Source organism: Vicugna pacos, unplaced genomic scaffold (assembly GCF_048564905.1).
Source record: "Vicugna pacos unplaced genomic scaffold, VicPac4 scaffold_104, whole genome shotgun sequence".
NCBI lineage: Eukaryota > Metazoa > Chordata > Mammalia > Artiodactyla > Camelidae > Vicugna > Vicugna pacos.
In genome coordinates, this window is record NW_027328784.1 from 7555963 (window position 1) to 7576628 (window position 20666).

Here is a 20666-nt window from a genome sequence, read left to right on the forward strand (position 1 = left end):
ATCAACACGGACCAGAACTCTGCCTTTGTGGAAGATGATTTCCTGATTTTGTAACTACCGATTGTTCTAGAAAATAAGCCAGTTGCCCAGAACTCACACAAAGACTTGAATTGAGAAACGTGCTTTCTCAGGTATCTTTCTGAAGATGTGAAGTCTGTCTTTGTATGGAAGGAAGTCCCCTTTCACAAAACTGAATGTGTTTGTGTCTGAGAGAGGGAAATGGAGACAGAAAGACGAAGAAGCAGAAGAGAGCCCCCTCAGAAGAGATCTAGTTAAGGTGAGTTTTTGTGCCTTTAAAAAACATTTGGGGTTTTAGGGGGAACAAAGTATTTACACTGTCTTATTCTCCTCATTGGAAACCTTGGCCCCGTCGTCAGAGTCAGCGGCCTTGAACGGGGGTTGCACGCTGCGTTTCATCTGGCACTGCCACTTCCACGCTCTGCCTTTAGCACGTTGCTTTGCCTGTCAGGGTTGCCACCCTTTTAACTGTAAGGTGAGGAGTCTGGAGTAGATGATCCACCCCAGCTCTGCTGTTTTGCAAATTTCTGATTTCGTATTCGGATGAGTCTGGGATACACCCAGAGCAGTATAAACCAGGCCCTACCTCCTGCCTATTGCTGGGGCATCCCTCAGGTCTGTGCCTTCTACTCAACCCTTTACTGAGCCCAGCTTTTGTCAGGAGCCCAAGTGCCTACCGGGATGGCAGGGGACTTGTCTTTCGTGGTCACGGTGGCCAAGAATTCTATTGGTGTGCTGAAACAACTCTTCTGAGATCCTCCACCCACCCCTGCTCAAACCTAATGACAGCACTACGGTTCCTTTCCTAGGAGGAGGATCAATCCATGGTGCATTTTATGACAATCCTGTCCCCAGGGATGCACGGAAGTTTATCAGCTGAGTGAGGGGAGGTGCCTCTGTGTCCCTGTATCTCTGTCTGCTGACAGTTCGCTGCCACCGGCTACTGAACAAGAAAAGTGCTATTCACCATGTTGTGTGTTTTCCAAATGTGTAGGTGATGGTCTTGTGGCTCGTGCGTGGGCTTTGATTTGGGATGGTGAAGGGCTTATAAATACCTCATCAACATGTATTCGAGGTGGCCTGGTGCCACACAGATTTGATTCATGAAGGCATCAAGCCTGCACACTGGTTTGGAAACAACTTGGTTTTGATCATTCACACTGCATGCATGACTCGCTGCTAATCTCTGGGTGGTTTTTTCATTTCAGATTTATTCACCCCATGTCTTGCTTAAGCTGAAAAATACATTTATTTCACCAGAATATTCCCTGATTCTTTGTTTACACACATCCAGTTTTTTTAATTCCTTTAAAAATGATTCTGTGTTTATAATGCCTCCTAATTTCTATCATCTCTATGTTGCCAGTGGCCTGAGACATGCACCAGATTTGATGCCGGAACAGTTCCACCAAAAGAAATCCCTTTGCCGTAATATCTTTTGAGGAAAATATTATTCTTTAAGGCTCTAACAGTAAATCGTAGAAGAAAGCATGGAACATTTCTTGTAGTTAATACATGTTCATGCGAAAAGAAATGATATTTTCATTAAACAATGTTGATTTTAATAACTTTTACAAATGTGAACATTATTATTCATAATTTAAGTAACCAGATAAAACCACAGTTATTTATTATGAAGATTGAAAACTATTTACATGGTCTCTTAATTAGAAGTAGCTTTATTAGAAGACTGAAGGGTATTTAAAAGATGGAAAAATACCCATGATGACACCATCATTTTTATTAACTAAATATCAAGAACTGTGCAGGGATAAGATTTAACCCTCTGCAAACTGCCAAGTTAGCATGAGGTAGTTTGTGGATGCTGCCAGAGGACAGGACACTCCCCCAGGATCAGAGACAAAGGACTCCCTGCCAGCACAGAAGGCAGCCTGTGGTTCAAGTTCATATTGGTTCCTGAGTTCCTTTCCTATTGCTGTTGTAACAAAGGACCACAGACTCAGTGGCTTAAAGCAATACACATTCATCTTCTCACTGTTCTAGGGTGCAGTAGTGCAAAGTCAATGTCAGTGGGCTAAAACCAAGGAGTGGCCAAGGCTAAGTTCCACACCTAGGCTCTTGGGAGGGATTCATCATCCTACCTTTCCCAGCTTGCAGAGGTGCTCACACTCCTTGGCCCAGGGCCCTGTGTCACTGTGACCTCTGCTGCCACTTTACATCTCTGTCTCTGACTATATAGATATAGAGGAAGAGTCTTCTACATCTGGTATGGACCCTTTTTCCTACATGGACATTGTATCCTTATTTATGTGCAGATGAAAACCCCTTCCCTCCAGGGTGCGGTGGCATCAGCTCACAAGATGACCACTCTGGGCTTTAAGTGTCCTCTTTGTATTGTCATCAGGGAACTTCTCTTTCCATAGTTAGCTCTGTGTTACTTTTTTGTTATATTTTACCCAGAATTACTGAAAGTTTTACTTAAAAGGGATCCTAATTAGCTCTGTTTACCTGTTTCCAGAGCTGAAAGCTTCAGTTCTAGAGTATCAGTTTGATTTTTCCTAAAAATACATTCCAGTATATTTCTCTGGTGAAAGTCTCTACCCTGTTATCTATTCTCCCATCATTTCCTTATTTTCTTGAATATATTAAAAGTATTTTATAGCCTTTATTGGTAACTCTGATGCCTACATCACCTGGGGTTTGCATCCTTTGTCTAATGCTCCTTATTCTCATGTTATCTGTCATATAGTCTGGACATGTTGCATGTCTAGAAATTCTTTATTACATGGCAGACATTGCAAATGAAAAATCCATGTTATCTTCTGTGAGAGCTTTTCTACCTTCCCGTTAGGCAGACAGTGTGAGGGACTGATCATGTCACTCCAATCAGGCGCTGAGGTGGATCAGGACTAAAGTGCCTTTTTTCTTAAAACAGCTTTGAGGTATACTTGGCAAAATAATTTTCACACGTTTAAAGTGTACAGCTTAATATGTTTTGACGTAAGAATATCCCCAAGGAACCATGACCACACTCAAGACAGTGAACATACCCATCACCCACAAAGCTTCTCTCCTGACTTTTTTTGTCCCTCCCTCCCTCCCCGTCTCTTCCCCTGGGAACCATTGATCTGCTTTCTATCACAACATATTGGTTTGCATTTTCAAGATCCTTATATGAATGGATTCATGCAGTATCTACTCTATGTTGTCTGACTTCTTTCATTCAGTGTAATTATTTTGAGAATCATCTGTGTTGCTGTATTAATAGCTTATTTGTCTTATAGTAGAGTATTGTTTAGTGCTGAGTTTTTACTGAAGAGTTTATTGTGAGCAGTGTTTGTATAGACCATCATTTCTTTCTGCATTTACTTCTTGATGGATGCATGGGTTATTTACAACTTGTGCTATTATAAATAAAATAGCAGTGAATATTTGGTTATAAGTCTTTGTATGGACATATGCTTTTCCTTTCTAAAGCACCAGATGAGGAATGTCTGGATTATATGGTACATAGGTGTTTACCTTTTTAAAAGAATCTGTTAAAGACTTTTCCAAAATGGTTGTACTATTGTAAATTCCTCGTGGTGTGTATCAGTTCTGGTTGCTCTACTTCCTTGCCAGCACCTTGTAAGGTCAGTCTTTCTAACTGTATTCATTCTAGTATGTATGTGAACTAGTATCTCACTGTGGTTTTTAAAAGTATTTCTCTAATCATTAATGACACCTTTAATCAGCATCTTTTCATATGCTTATTATCCATCTGGATATCTTTACTGAAGTGTGTTTTCTGGCCTCATTCATTCAGGTGTTTGAATTATTATTGAATTTTGAGACCTCTTTATTCTGGATCAGATACAAAGAGAGACCATTATCAGATATATGATCTGCAAATAGCTTCTGTCTATGGCTTGTCTTTTCATTTGCTTAGCAGTGTTTAGAAGAGCATTGAAGAGTCTTCATGTTCATAAAGTTCACTCTATCAGTTTCTTTTTAAAATAGATGATACTTTTGGTGTCATAGCAAAGAAAAATTTGCCAAACCCAAGGCCATAAAGCTTAAGCCTATGCTTGTTCTCCTAGCTGTTTTTTAGTTTTAGATTTCCTATTAAGATCTATGATCCATTTTGAGGTAAATTTTGTATATTTTGTGAGGTGTGAATCAAAGTTCATTTTTTTTTTTTGCGTATCACTATCTAATTGTTCCAGCACTACATGCTGAAAAGATCCTTTCTCCACAGCATCCTTTTTGAGAATCAATTGTCTGTATAAGTCTTGGTTTAGTTCTGAACATTCTATTGTGTTCCATTATTCTATTTTCCTGTTTTACACCAACACCCTAATTTCTGATTACTGTAGCTTTATAAAAAAAAAGTTTGAAAATCAGATAGTGCAAGTCTTCCAACATTGTTTTTCTTGTTCAAAGTTGTTTTGGATTTTTGGGATCCTTTGAATTTTTATATGAATTATAGAATAAGTTTTTAAATTCCTTACATCCTGTTCTGCCAAAATTCCACCCATGTCTTTGGCCGTCTCCAGAGCCACATTTTCTGAAGAAGTCTCTCTAGATCCCAGGTGAAAGGAATTTCTCTTTCGTCTGTGCTCAAATCACATTTGATATTATTTGATTCCATTTAATCATATTTGCCTGTATGTACTTGTCTGATCTTTCCAGCCATTTAGTAAATCTCAAAAGATTAGGAATCTTGACTTGGTTCCCTCTGTGTGCTGAGAAACTAGTTCTATGCTTTGCAGGAGTGAGCCCTGCAGTAAGAGGTATCTGCAGCACACATCTAGCTCATTGCTTGAATATTGTCAAGGAATTCTGCAGATTTAGAATTGTTTATTGATTGTTGTCTCCAAGACGGCTCAGTCTTTTTTATTTCTATTGCTACTGCTGCAGTTTCAAAGAACAATGGGCTAGTTATTTTGCAAATATCAAATCATACTCTAATTGTGTTGTCACGCAAATTATGTGCTGCTGTGTCTTAACAACCTGCTTAGTGTTCACAGGCTCCTTCACTCATGGAAAATTTGGGAGAATGTCATATCCTTAGAGATAGCAATGCTGTCTTTGGCGACCTGAGCAGCAGTATCTGAATTCACTCCTGCTATTTTTCCAGTGTCCCCTCTAGACCTCCTCCAGCCCTCCATGGGGGGCCCTGCAGTTCTGCCCTAGAAAAGCCTGTTGCTTCTCAGGAAGACTTCCCTATGAAACATAATCATGTCCTTCTTGTGGGGACATTCAGTCCAGAGACCTGAAAGCAGGGGAAAATGTTCAGCCTGCTTTTGGTAGAACCTAAATTCTTCCATACTTGTTAGAAGCAATTTCAATGAGGAAACTGTTTTGGCATCTAACAAATCAGCATAAATGACTGATGAGGAAGATCAGCTTCCCCATCCCACTCAGTCGTCATGTTGATGTGACACACACATTGGCAAACATTTTCCCCTGTGAGCAACGTAAAGTTCAAGACGTTATGAATGGCTTTTTATTTTTATTTCTTAGTCTTTCCACATTCACTGTGTCTCGTGAGATTATATGAATCCTGCTTATTTTCAGCCCAGCACTAAACTTTTTAAAAGGATCACGTGTTTAAAAGGCTAGTGGACACTTTTTTAGAAGACAGAAATCCTTAGATTTTGGTCCCAGAGTTGAATCTTGGTTAGTGGTGAATGAAAATTCCCGTTAAAATTTTAAATTCAGTGATATAAAGTCTTAAAAATAGTTAAATATTAGTCAATTTCATTAAACACTATAAGAGTTATTTACCTTTAAGCCTGTTTCTGGGGCAATTTTGCAATGATTCCCTCCCTTTATCGATTCCCTCTTTATCAGAATCCTTGAGAGGCCCCTGTCATCATTGTCAGTATCATCATTATCATCATGGAACTGATTCTTCTGGAAGATTCTAGGAAAATAAAGAGATGGACGGGATTATGTGTAGGTCAGTGTGTGCATGTACAATAAGAACAGCTGTCAGGCATGAGATGCAAGATACCCATTTCATTTAGGGGAGAATGTGGTCATGAAATCCTGATGTGGTGAATGAAGGAAGCGGTGGGAACAGGATAGTCAATGCAAAGGAGGAGGAAGTGAGTGAGTTGGAGAGCATAGATCCTTGGTTAGTTGATCAGCACATTGGTAAGAATGAGGGGAGTGTGATGGCAGAATCATGTCCCTCCCCAGCCACAGGGTAGCCACCTGTGACATGTTACTGTACATGGCAAAAGGGATGACAGATATTTTAGGATTAAAAATCTTAGAGGATTTCTGTCTCCTAAATTGTCTATTAGTTAGCCTTTAAACCCATGATACATTATTATAGATTAGTGCAGGGGCACAAATAAAAAGGATTCATATAATCTCACCAGACAAACTGAATGTAGAAAGGATAAGGAAGAAAAACAAAAAGTCACTTATAAGTGCCTTGAACCATAAATTGCTCATGAGGAAATGTTACACAAGGTGAATGTCACAGCCACATACATACTGCCTGAGTGGGATGGGACAAGGGGATCCTGAGATGAGACAATAGGGTGAGTAGTCTGGATTGTCCAGGTGGGCTGAATGTAATCACAGGGGTCCTTAAATTGGAGGATATTTCCCAGCTGAGTTTAAAATCAGAGGGAGGTGTAGCGATGGAGCAATGTTCAGAAAGGCTGCTGACCATGAAAATGGAGGAAGTTGAGGGGCACAAGCTAAGGAAGGTGGGTGACCTCTGTAAACTGGAAAAAAAAAAAGGAAACATTCTCTTCTAGACCCTCTAGAAGGAAGGAACCCTGCTGGTATCTTGAATTTACCCCAATGAGAACTGTGTTGGATCTCTGACATCCACAGCCATAAGCTGATAAGTCTGTGCTGGTTTAAGCTATTAAGCTTAATGGAATTTGTTACAGTGGTAATAGGAAAATAACATAGTGAGCGGTAGTGTAAGGGATTAAAGGTCTAGGATGGGGTGTGGAGAGAATTCTGACATTTACACCTAAAAAACAACCAGGTGAAGTGGGAAGGTGTTTTAAGGAAGTCCTACCTGGCAGGGCTGTCAAGCAGACTGGAGTGAGCGAATCCTTGGAGTTAGAGGAATCAATTAAACCTCTACAAGGAAAATAAGAAATAAAATGTAGCAGGGCTTCAGTGTTAGTAGATGTAGGAATGGAAATGGGCAGAGAGATATAAACATTATTTTGAAATTAGCTACAGGTTTGATGACTGCATGTTTGGGAGAGTTAGCCGATGTGTGGACTGAATGCATCCCCTCAAAATCCATATGTCGAAACCTCATCTCCCAGGTTGATGATATAAGGATGCGGGGCCTTTGGGAGGTGATTAGTAGGATAAAATGAGGTCATGAGAGTATTGCCCTCATGAATGGTATTAGTGTTCTTATACAGGGCCCCAAAGTGCTTGCTTCTCTCTCCTCTCTGGGCCATGAAGATAGTGGGAAGACAGCCATCTTCGAGCTGGCAATCCTCTCCCAGATACATTGACCTTGAAAGCCTCAGCCTCCAAACCATAAGGAATATGCTGGTTGTTTAAGCCACCCGACACACGGTAATTTGTTACAGAATCCCAGACTGACGAAGACAGTGGAGAATGCCACTGCGTTTGGCACTGATTGCCTGGAGAATGCTGAAACCCAGGGAAGTGGGCAGCACAGACGTTTACTCATTTAATCCTGCCAACACTGTAGGGGATAGAGTCTACATTTTCCTCGCTATTTAAAAGGTAAGGAAAAAGAGGCACAAATAATAACAATGACAATGACAACAACAACAACAACAGCAACAATAATTTGTCCAAGATTCACACAGAACTCCCTGGAGGGAGAGTGAGAATTAATACTTATGCAGGCTGGCCCCAGAGCCCCTGCTCATAACTACTAAGTCAGATCACCTTGCTTATTTAGATCAGTTTTTTTTCAACTGTGATATGAGTGTACTGTGTCCAGTAACTTATAATTTCAAAATACCTCACTGTAAGGGAAACATTAGTTGCAGGCATTACAACCCACAGAAAGCTAGACATACAAAAATAACTTGTTAGGGCAAGATAACCAATAATGTTTTTAAATATTATACCTGCTGACCCTTTGCAATAAAGTGTTTATTTATAATTCTGTCTGGCTACAGAATAACATCATAAACCTGCATGTGGCTGGTGGCTCCCGTGTTGGACAGCAAGGGTCTAGAGAATTTAAATGACTTGCCCAGCCTTGCCCAGGAAGCTCGTGGTGGGATCAGAGCTATAGTCTGGGACTGTTCCTTCCTATCCAACAATTCCCTCATGGAAGTTTAGAAGCTTCTCCTTTGGTGCCCAGCTGTCTATCCGTACTTATGACATCTTGTCAGGTGCCACGGCCTGCTCCTGAACATCAGCCAGAACCCACTTCTGCTCTTTTTTGGCCAGGTAATACCTTCTAGCAACTTCCATTGCCTTCTTGGCATCAGTTTTTACATGGAAGGGTAGTGGCTAGAGAAGGAAATGTGTCCACATGACAGGTTTTTCATAAATATAGTAGGAGTGGTCAAGAGAAGAAAACCTCAGGAATACGAGTGGAAGCAGGTCATTTAATATACCAAATGCGTACTTTCAATGTATGTTTGTGTTTCCGAGTCCACGCTTGTTCTACTCGTGCATTATAGGCCAACACATCAGGAGACAAGGATTTGGGGCAAGAAATAGCGGCTTTAATTTGTAAAGCCAGCGGAGAAGATGGTAGACCAATGTCCTGGAGAACCATCATCCCAAGTCAGAATTCAGGCTCTTCTTATATTAAAAAGGGGAAGCGGGAATGCTTGGTTGTTGCAAACTTGGTGTATGAATTCTTTGTTGTTAGAATCCTTTGTTCTTGCAGCTCTTCACCTGGGTCAGATCCGTGTAAACCTCCAACAAGCAAATGTTATTTTCTATTCTGTATCTTGTTATCTTTATACGAATGGAAAAGTGATAATATCCTTCAAAGTCAGAGCCTTGAGAATAGGGTCTCCTGTATATTTCAGGATCTAGGCAACATTGTTTCACAAAAGGTGCAGAAACAGCAAGACTAAGCCTAGGAAACAGGGCACAGGTTTAAAGTCAAAGGAACAGATCTAATATGGAGTCAGATTTGTTCTTTCCTATTTCAGTAGTGCCATGGAGAAGGCACTGTGGGCAGCTTTCTGTAGGGTCCTGGAGGCTTTCTCTCTCAGCCTCTGTGCGCCTCTATTGAAAACCCGTCATCGCTATCTGGCCTGCTGGAAAACCAGTCCGCCTGTTTTGCCCTGAAGTTGTGTTCTGTTTATAACTCATCTCTACTCCTTGGAAAACAACTCAATAAAAACTCAGTTGGTTTCCCACCAGCCCTGAGCAGGGGTGAGGGATAGCATGTTATTATTTTATTAAAAAAATATATAAAAGAGTTTTAAAACAGCACTGGGCACATAGGAGAGAGACAATCAATGCTTCCTGGCTTAAATCGAAAATGATGACTCAGTGAGTCTATGGCTGCTGTATTTGCTGAGCTAGTTACTCCTTTGCTCCATTACACATTTATTTTAACTGAAAAAGAAATATATGCATATGGTTAAAAAAATTCAAACAGAGCAAAAAATACTCAAGTGAAAGAAGTTTTCCCTCATCCTCTGTTCTTACATGCCTCCCTGGAGATGCCAATGTTTACAATCCTTTGTGTGCTTTTCCAGATATGCTATGCAAGTTCCCACCAATGTATGTAAATTCCTTTAAAGTTTTACTTATTTTTAACTTTAAGGGATTTAAATCCTCAAGTGGCTTCTGCCACAGTAATAGAAAAGAAGAAATCTGACTCCATATTAGATCTGTTCCTTTGACTTTAACCCTGTGCTCTGTCTCCTAGGCTTCTTCTTGCTTGTAAAACAATGTTGCCTAGAGCCTAAAATATACAGGAGAGCCTATTCTGAAGGCTCTGACCTTTAAGGGTATTTAACACTTTTCCAATCATATAAAGATAACACGTTGCAGAATAGAAAATAACGTTTGTTTTGTTGGAGGTTTACAGGGATCTGACCCAGGGAGATAGCTGCAAGAACAAAGGATTCTAACAAGAAGGAATTCCTACACCAAGAAGTTTGCAAAAACCAAGCACATAGGAAAGCAGCCTGAATTCTGACTTGGGGAGATGGTTTTCCAGGACATTAGTTTGCCATCTAGGTCTACAGAAACTTGCTATTCCATGCCCCAACACTTGGTCTCCCAACTTACTGGCCTGTCCTGCACTGAGGAGAATGAATTTGGACTCAATAACACTTCTACCTACCTAGCAAGTTGGACACTGGGACTGAGGGCAGCTCTCCCACACACAGGGGCCTACGGTGAGCCCTTGATTATTCCCCGAGGTTGGGGTGTGGTTTACCCAGGAGGGATGGGGACTCTACACCAACACTCAGGCAGTCTGCTCCTTCTGGGGCTCTGACATTTTACCTCCCGCTCCCTGCCAGCCCAACATTTGGGACAGTGGAGCTAAGGCAGAGATCGTGCCTGCCTGTTTCCCAGCGTGTAAAAGGGGAATATGTACTCTTCCCAAGGTAGTTCTGAGAAACAACACCTGCGGGTGCTTGGTTCCCTGAGCAACAGTAAACCTAGCTCCTTGTGGGGGCAACGGGTATGATACCCGTAGGGTTTCTGCAGAGACCTTAGCTGGAGGGCTGGGCCAGGGACGTAAAATATGATCTGTGGGCAATGACGGGTAAGAGAAGGGTGTATAGGCAGGACTGCTGCCTCCTTCGGGGTGCCACAAGAGGTAAAACGCTTTCTCCCCATCTCTGTTACTCCCCTCCCAATTCCAGATAACTGCCTTCCCTCTGCTCCTCCTGTCCATGTGTCTCCCTCCACTTTTCCCCACCTCCCCTCCTCCTCCCCTATTCTCCCTCCCTCGGTTCCCCTTCTCTCTCAGGACCCAGAGCGGATCGCTGGCCCTCCTGCGCATGCGCAGTTGCTGCCAGCTGGACCGCGGGTTGGAAGCTCCAGCTCCGAGCCGGGGATCGGCCCCAATGGCTTCTCAGCTCTGTCGCCCTGTAGGCCTTTGGCTACTGCCTGGGGCCGGGGCCTCTGGCTGTGGAAGTGCAAGGTGAGGGGATATCGGGAAAGGGGTGAGGCGGCTGCGGGAGGGCGGTCGGCGTGTCACAGCCCCCCAGGGCGCCAGTCAGCGTGTGTTCAGCTGGATTGCTCGGGCCAGACCCCTCTGCCCGCGCCACCTGCCCCGGCGCCCCGGCCACAGCTGTCCAGGGCCAGGTGTGCCCCTGCGCCTCTTGGCCCAGCCGGGCTCCCCTCAGTCCGCGGCTGGCGTCCGCTTCCCCTCTTCCGCCCGCGAGTCCTCCCCTCCCGGGCTTCCTCTCCTAGGCCGCCGACCCGTCCCCACCAATGGGCGGGCTGTGTCCCGGGCGGGCGGGGTCTGCACACCCGGACGGGGCGGGCGGCTTGGGCTGGGGCTGGGGCTGGCCTCCGAGCGGGGCTGCAGCCCGCACCCCCCCTTTCCCTCCCCCCTAGGGCTGCCCTCCTTTCCCTTTCACCCTCCCTCAGGACCAGCTCAGTGGCGTGTGTGCTGCTCCCCGGACTGAGAGCCTCTGGCTGTAGCGCCCAGCTTCACCTGGTGGAGTCGGGAAAAGGGAGCATCAGTGCTGAGCAAGCTTCTGTCTCCTCCCTCAGTGTTTCTGCCGCAGGTAAGTATCTTGAACACTTTCAGGTGTTATGATGGCGGTGCTTGTTGATGTCACGTGTTTTTATAGTGAGAGGGATTAACAGTGGTGAAAGCAGGGCTTGGTTCTGTTAAAAATGAGCTGAAGGCATGAAGCTGTGATATCCTCCTTCCTTCCCTCTCCAAGGGTGAAACGTGTGACAGTCAATTTTAAAAAGATAGTTACAGTCCCTAGCTAGCCCAGCCCAGCTAGTGTGTGTTAACAGGAACAGCATCACCAGAGGCCTTGGAGACCCAGGGATATTGCAGTCCTAAAGAACTCCTGGCACAGTTTGGTTTGTATTGGTTTTTTGTTTTTCTTAAATTGTGGGACAGACTAGTGGTATAAAAAGAAAAATATTTGTCAAGAAATATTTTTTCATATAACAGCGTTATTGTGATATAGTTCACACACCATGAATTCCATCCATTTAAATGGTAAAATTCAGCAGCTTTTAGCATATTCACAGTTGTGCAACCATTATTATTCCAGAACGTTTTTATCACTTCAGAAAGAGCAGTGGAAATTAATGACCTATCCACCCCTCCCCAGTGGTGGTTCTAAAGAAATTTCTTGGCTAATCTTGACCATAAATTCACTTGTTACATTCCAAGAAAAATCTGGTAGGAATTCTAATCAGAATTGCAATGAATCTGTCTATCAAAACAGGAAGAATTAACGTCTTTATGGCACAAACTTCTTCTACCCATGAATATATTTCGGACCCTATATTTTCCTCTGTCCAGAGCCTGGCCCATGGGAAGTCCTCACTACTTGTTGGGCTTGTGAATGATGAGATTCTATACATCGTTAGTTGCAGCTGTAGCCTTTCACAGAAGAGAAAAGAAACCTCAGTGAAGCAAGTGACTCTCTGATGGTCAGAAAGAGTGACAGCCATTGCTGGAGTGATCCAGTGGACTTGGTGTTTACAACCAGAATTCTCCACCACCTACAGCTCAGGGGATTAGAGTGTTCTTTTATTTTTTCTTAATGGCGTTGCTTTTATTTTTACTTATTTTTTAAATTATTTTTTATTTAAGTGTAGTCAATTTACAATGTTAGTTTCAGGTGTACAGCAGAGATTCAGTTATAAACATATGCATATGTATATACATATGTTTTAGATTGTTTTTAGTATAACTCATTACAAGAAATTGAATATAGTTCCCTGTGTTATATAGCAGGTCCTTGTCATTTATTTTATATTTACTAATTTGTATCTGTTAATCCCTCCTTTCCTGCCTGCTAAATACAGTTTGCTTTCTATGTCCATGAGTCCATTTATAGGAGCACCATTTTTCCTAGTAATATATGCTCTTTGGCTGCTTTCAGTTTCAGTAATTCCATCTTATCTGTGGGCGCTTTTCTTCTGGTTGCCTTTATGTGGTTTGCACACGTGGTAATAGAGATCTTTATTTGGGAGAACTCCAGGTCTCGTGTAGTCCCTGGTACAGAATGCCCACTGAATTGATGATTGAACTGGGAAAAAAGCACAGTAAATGCTGGAATTTCCACTATGGTTGAGAATTCCAGGTTTCAATAACCTGTTTAGACAACCTTACTATTGGCTGCACCCATACTGGGTAATTTGGTGGAAATTCATGGTATGGTGGTGTAGAGACGGGACCTTATATTCTTCTTCTCTTTCTATTTTCTAACACTCATTTTCCTGGGCCTTCCAGATCCTCCCCCAGAAGTGCCCAGGGCTGGCTTAGTGCTGCACTGAGGCAATATTTGTTAATAACGCCCTTTCCTCTTCTCCTCTGAGCCTCCGTTTCTTTCTGTGCACAATGAGCGCTTAGACTAGATAAATACTTTTCAGTTTCTTTTAAAGCCATGTTTCCTTTGAGAAACAGAAAATGCAAATATCTCCTCTCAACCCAACCCTTTAGATTTTGGTATGTCCTCCAAGGAGTGACATAGCTCTTTGTGAAAAATTGATGTGATTTTGATTGCAGGTGACACAGAAAAGACTCTTCAGAGATTTATTGCAGGGAGAGGGCAGGAAAGAGGCAGTATGTGACACTTTCTAGTGTGAGCAACGGAGCAGGGACTTGGATTTAAATACGGTGTCTGACGTGGCCTCTCTCTAATCTTGTAGAATGTGATAAACTTCTCTACCTCAGTTTCTTGATGTGTCAAGTTGGGGTGATAATATTTTAAGGCTTCTGTGAAACATTATACAAATAAGACATTTGTGTCTCGGTAGAAACAAGATCTGCTAGGGATTCAGGGATTTGTTTAAAAAAAATTCTTGTCCATAGCACTCTGTCTGTGTGTATTTAGAAGTTCCTGGAGGGTGAGGGTGAGTCTAAAGTCCATTGTGGGACAGGTGGCCCATATTTCTCCGTGTCCCAGTTTACCCCCTACTCCCCAGTCCTCTTCCTCAGTCCAGGATGAAGTTCCCTAGTAGATTTACACAGAGGTCTTGTGGAAATGGCTTTTCATTTTATTGTTTCACCAAGAAGGGCTGCCATCATGATCTCTGTGGTCAGGTTTTGAAGGGCTGCCATCATGATATCTGGTAAGAATTCTATGCAATTTGGAGTTCCAATTTAATGAAAAGAAAAAAATTACAAATAGAAAATTAGAACAAGGGTGGTGACAGGGGCTCTTTTAAGTGGACACCATTAGCTTTGTTAGCTTCAGGTGCTGTGGCCTGTTGCCACGAGGACCCATCCTCTTGCTCTGAAGTTGGAGGGACTAGTGGGCTCAGTGGGAATGTTAACTGAGTGTATCTCATGGGCTGGGCATTGTCCTATTTGTACTGTGTGTTCCTTATTTGAGACAGTGAGCTCACCTAACTTCGATAACCTCTTTAAAATATTAGACTTTTAATTTTGAGATGTAATGTAGATTCCCATGTGGTAGTAAGAGATTATATGGAGAGGGCCTATGGGCCCTTTGCCCAGTTTTCTTAATGGTTCCATCATGCAGTGTTGGGGTACAATTCATTACTGACTCACTAACAATTTGAGGTTTGTGTTATTGCCCTTATTTCTATTCACGATTAAACTGGGGCTTCGTGAAGCACGCAGGCCTGTCCAGGTCACCCACATTGTTAATGCAGAGTCGGGTGAACGTGGGCTTGGGATTTCCAGGCAGTACCATTATGATGGTTTGTGGCAGGGAGCAGCATTCACTTTGCTTGTTTATTCATTCATTCAACAAACATTTATTGAGTAAACTCTGTGGGTCAGATGCTTTCATAGAGTTATCTGATTCTTCAGCAGTACTGAGAATCAGGTAATGTTTATATTTTTTAATCTGAGAAAATTAGCTCTGAGAGATTATAACCTCCCCAAAGGAAGTATAACTCATAAAGGAGGGATAGAACATGTGTACAGTCACCTCCTTTTATGCAGGTGGTACCCTATGCATTTTACATTTTCAAACATCCGTAATCCAGATATATTCTTGTAAGGCAAGGCTTTTTTTTTAATTGAAGTATAGTCAAGTTTACAATGTTGTGTCAATTGCAAGGTGTTTTTTGACTTTTGAATTAAAAAATATTTTTTCAGGAGGGAAATTAGGTGTATTTATTTGTTTGATTTTTTAAAATGAGGTACTGGGGTTTGAACCCAGGACCTTGTACATGCTAAGCATGTGCTCCACCAATGAACAGTACCCTCTACCCCAAGGCAAGTTTTCTTATCCATTATTATGAAGCTTAGGAGTTCAAATAAATTGAATAGGAATCCAGATCTTTTGATCCTACTGTGGTCCTTCTCTTTATATTCTGCTGAAGGGGGTTGGGGAAGCATTTCCTTTGTTCATTTCTTTATTCAGCATTTTTGAGCAGTGACTTTGCATCAGGGCCTTGCTAGGTGCTTGGAAATAGAAAATAAGAAATGACCTTTCTCTGCAGAGGCAGGAAGCCTAGACCAAAAGCTGGGTAATGTGATCCGAGCTACAGTAGCCATATGCAGACTCTGAGGACAAACTGTACCCTTGGATTTGCTTTGGCTTCCCTTGTCTTCTGGCTGGTACACACCAGGTCACCGCAACCCAGATGGGCCCGTAGCACACAGCAGAGAATGTACCTCGATCTCCTCTCCCCTCTCGGCAGGGCCTGCAACATGAGCATCCCTGACTACGTGCAGTGTGCTGAGGACCACCAGACTCGTCCCGTTGTGGTCCAATCCATAGAGATCATCTCAGAGGAGAATTTCTTTTGCATCTATCAGCTACTCACCTCGGTTAGCCATATCAGCCCTTGTGGCTCCCAGTGGACACTCTGTATCCACTACAGGCACCGCTATGTGCCCGAGAATCGGTGGAGCGTCTTCCAGAAACACCCCAAGGTCGTGGGCCTTGTCACCATTACCGAATGTCTCTCTGCCAAGGCCTTCGAGAAGCTCCACATGCAGAGGAGCTGTATGGTGCATCGCTTAATGACTCTCAGCTTTTTGTCTTTGTGCAGCATGGGGAGGTATCCGAGCAGACACGCACCGACGTTGCCTTCAATCTAAGAGTACTGCAGGGTGGTGGAGAAGAGGACCGAGGACTTCACTGAGTCACTCTTCATCTTGCTCAAGTCCAAGTGTCTGGATGGTGGCCCCAAGAATTCTGGGGACAAGATCCCCCTCCCCTGCATCCCGTTTGAGAAGGAGGACTTCATGGGACTGGACACAGACAGCAGGTAAGTTTACCTGGAAGCCAGTCCACCTTGGCTGTGTGCTGGATTGCTTCCCTACATCCAGAAAGGGATCAGCAAGGAAGAAGTCTGTCTTGTAGCCAAGGGGGGAGGGAGGTGCAGCCCGCCGGTTTCCAGACATTTCAAAGTGAATCCGCCTTTATTTCAGAGAGATCCTTTTAGGGTTATTGTGGACAATTACTCCCGCTTTACAGCCAGGAACATGGTGGGACCCCTGGAGTTGCTGTCCAATAAAGTAGCCAAAGCCACATGCTAGGAGCACTGGGGAGGAGGCTGGACTCAGCTGAGATGTACTGTAGGTCAAATGCACATCAGACGCTGAGGCTTGTCTAGTAAAAGTACATAAACTATCTCTCTACTTCCTATATTGATTACATGTCAAAATAATAGTATTTTACATACAGTAGATTAAGTAAGATCTGTTCTTAAAATCACATTCTAGTATTTGTTTTTTGTTTGTTGCTTTGTTTCTTTGTTTCAAATTTTAAACGTGGCAACTGGGAAACTTTCTTTACATGGCTCTCATTTCATTTCTGTTGCGCAGCCTGTCCTGGTACATGCTCATCCCTTTGCTTATAGATGAGATGCTGAGCCCCGAGAGGCAGAACGAGGCGCTGGTTGAGCTGCGGCTGGAGCCGCTGTCACCTGCCTCCCAGGCCCAGCACCTTTTCAGCTCAGGCCGTCTCTTCCTGCCCGACAGCCACCATGCCAAGTTAGGACATCAGAAACACCGCCAGGGACTTCCTAATGAACTCCTTATGCAGGGAAAGGCGTATCACGGTGTATGGGACAGAGCAGGGAAATGTTCATTCCCACTTTGTCCCTGTGATTAAGTCAATGGCCCCACTTTGCCTCGGAAGTACAGATGAGCTCTTCTGGGCTGCCTACCCCCCACCTTCTGCTCTGTTTCCCCGTATATCTATCATGTTTTCCCTCGGGCTGAAGAGGGTGAGATGCCTTTGCCGAGACGTGGTCCCCCTTTGCTGGGGTGAGTGAGGGAAGCTGTGTCCCCCCGGCCTACGGCCTCGGTCCTTGAGTCTGGAGAGGGCTCATGGTGGTCCCACAGGTGGCGGTCAGAAGACCTGGCATGTGCTACCGGGCCCGCTTTGGAGGTGGTGCTCTGTGATTCTTGAACTTACCTAAGATCAGATCCTACTTTCTGGTTGTTGGTAAGTTGGAGGAGAAGATGCTAGGGAATTAATAAAAAGAATGTCTAGACCAGCCCTGTGAGTGAGAAGCACAGGGGACACTAGTCCCACCTGCGAGAGCCCACCTAGCAGGCTCTGGATGAATTTTCTGTTCCTCCCCAGAAATACCTCTATGGCTTAAGGAAGAGGAGAGGCATGTCGTGGCCATGATCTGTACTTGTCCTCACAGGGCCCTGTGATCTACATGCCCGCACTCCCCATCTGCTTCTTGGAGATGAGCTGGCATGTTTAGGAGCCTGGGCACTGCTGAGGGCATAGCTCCCAGCACCGTGCTACACAGAGTCTCGCTCCGTTCACCTCATCTGTCAACTCCTGCTGAGGCCCCAGACATTAGTCAAGTAGGTGCATCAGCGAAACCTAAGCAGGGACCACCTTCTCCCCCTGGACAGACTGGTGAGTGAGCAGTGGAAGCCTGGAGCCCTGCCCCAGCCCCCACGCCAGTGCCACTTCTTTTGTCATAGGAGGCACTGGTGACATTTTTGCTCAACAAATGCTTGTCTCTGAGTCTGCAGACCCACCAGAGAATGCCAGCTTGTTTTTGCCTTTTGAAGTCTGCCCTTGGGACTTGGCGGAGTAGCCGGATGTGTACTTAGCCCACAGTGGTTCAGCGCATTAAACCTGCCTCCTTGTGGGTCTGTCTATTCTGGTACCATAAGGGCTCAGCCAGCATCTGAACGTCATTGAGATAACGCGGCCAGTGAGCTCGGGTCAAGCACATTCTCCTCCAGTCACTTTTACTCCATTGTTTCTTTTACTATTCCACAGTCATTAATTTTTTAAACAATGCTTTGGTGCAGGAGCAGAGCCTCATTCTCTCCTGCTACTCTTGGTGGAAGTGAGTAAAACGGTTCAGACTGAAATGCGACAATAATTTGTAGCTCAAAAGCTGCCTAGTCGCTTGTAGGTCGAATTTTGGTTAGGGGAGCTGAACACGTTGTGGTCCCCCGGCAGCGCCGCTCCCCTCAGGCCCCTGCTTTCCCTTGAGCAGGAGGTGAGGTTGGGCCTCACCATCCCCGCGTCCCTGGCCTCACACACTCACATAAATTCTTGTACATGCAGTCAAAATTATTTTTGTTCTTGTGTGATTCTAATTTTCTCTTGTTCCTCTTTTCCTTTTTCTTTACTCCTTTTTCACTTGTACTGCCCAGTGAGCATGTTGTTGCTTCTGAAAATGTGGGCTGTGCACACCCTGCATTGGAAATAGCCAGATTGCCCTCCGTACAGTCTCCATCGCTTTAAAAAGCAACAACTTAACAGCTGTTTTGATCCATCTATTATCTTAGTCATTTTTTATTTTCTAATTTTTTGGAATATTTGCTTTGTTAGCTCATCACCCACTGGTGTTTGATACCTGTTGAAATCCTTGCTTTTGAGGAACATGTTTGGTCCTCCTTTTATTTGATGACAAATGCGCCCTTATTAAATTTGTTTCATTGTTTTGAAGAAGTAAGATGTGAATTGATTTAGTCGGCTGCTCAGGGATTCTTTTCATGGAGTATTTAAACTTGTAAGGTCAAACTCTGCAGCATTTTGCTCGATTCCTGCTTTTACACAAACGTGCTCAGCACGCGGTTCCTGGCTGTCGCTGTGTGACGTGCGTGACGTCGCTTCCTGGCCGGCGGTCACTGGTGAGGATGTGGCCGCCACGGAGGTGACAGCTGCAGGGGACGCTGTTGGAGGAAGAGGTCACCGTTTGGTTCTTTAATTTTTTTTTTTTTTGCATTCAACTTCCCCGTGCCATTTACTTTACTTTGCCTTCATAAATGGGCAGAATTGGGTCTAAAATCCATGCCACTATTTTTTCCCTTTACGAGGCTGGTTTTTCTGAGTATCAGGACAACATGGCCTTCTCCTAAGTAGCTGGCTTACCTGGATCTGTTGGGCAAAGGGACTGCTAAAAGGGCCGTAGCTTCCTCTCTGCTCCAGCCAGTGGGCATTCAGAGCTGGGTCTGTGGTTTGCCTCAGCAGCCGTGCAGACCTTCCTGCCTCGGCCTTTACTTTTAACCCATGTTGGCAGTAAAGAGCTGAATCCGTTTCTGTTGCAGCTGACGCCCACCACGTGGGCCCCCTAACGTGTCGTTAGTTTGTGGTAGTCAGTCCCCAACACCCCAGTCAACAATGAAGGAAGATGATTTGTCCAACCCAGGACCTTGGATTCTCAACCCTACCCTGGTTCATCTCACCTGGTGGAATTGTTTGGCCACCACCATCATGCTGACCATGAGGCCTTGTTTCTCCTTTCATGCTCTGGTCCAAATGTGGACACTTCATTTTTCACTGAATTTGTCTCGCTTGAGACAGGCCAGAATATCTGAATGAGTCCATCACATTCTGGGTGGGGAACAGAACAGAAGTAAGTGTCGCAAGTAGATGGAGTCTAGGCTGTCCGGGTTGGCAAATGCAGGCTGGGATCTGTGATGGCTGGGCTGTACACTGGACACAGGCCTTTCCCATGGCTCCTGAGAGCCCATGAGTTGAAGTGATAACAGCCTTGCGTGGGTTCCCCCATCCTCATCTGCTCATTGGCAAGTGTGTCTGCTAATTAGGAGCTCCCCCAGACCTCGGGCCCTTCAAAGCTCAGACCATGGGAGAACCTTGAGTCCCTTCTCCTGGGCCTCCTGTGTGAGAATCCACTGCCTTCTGAGGTGACCAGCGGCAGGAGATGCCTCCCCATCCAGGGAGCACCCTACGGAGGACTGTTAGTGCACCATGCTGTGAGCTTGTGTGTTTCCGGCCATGGTCCCTACAGAACTACACTTGAGATGGGCTTATTGATGGAGATAACAGGACTGATTCCAGGGCAGGGCCTGGGGGAGGGAACAGTGGAAATTGAATGTGACCTCAGACACCTCGGTGGGTGCTGGGGCTGTTACTAAAATGGGGAGTCTGGGAGATACCTGACAGGAATGGAATTCCAGAGTAAATGGTGGACATGAGGCATTTTTAAGATGCCATTTGTCATCCAAATTAGGACTTCAAAGAGGCACTCGGGTCGATGAGCCTGGGGCTCAGGTGAAGGAGCCGGACTAGAGATACACGTTGGGAGTCGTCATTCTTAGCTGGTGTTCACAGCCTTGCATGTGAATTAGATCATCTCGAGAGCTGCAGACTGAGACTGAGGGGGGCAGGGCT

General features: G+C 44.4%; 1 protein-coding gene across 1 annotated transcript in view; it reads left to right on the plus strand.

Moving 5' to 3' along the window:
* LOC140694807 (uncharacterized) overlaps positions 1-20666 on the plus strand; it is a 134713-nt gene continuing 114047 nt past the window's right edge. Inside the window, exons 1-5 of the mRNA XM_072957866.1 lie at positions 1-277; positions 7545-7704; positions 10889-11062; positions 11515-11654; positions 16093-16311. Coding sequence (XP_072813967.1) covers positions 10920-11062; positions 11515-11654; positions 16093-16311 — 502 coding nt within the window. The 5' untranslated portion in view covers positions 1-277; positions 7545-7704; positions 10889-10919. The remainder of the gene's footprint in view (positions 278-7544; positions 7705-10888; positions 11063-11514; positions 11655-16092; positions 16312-20666) is intronic.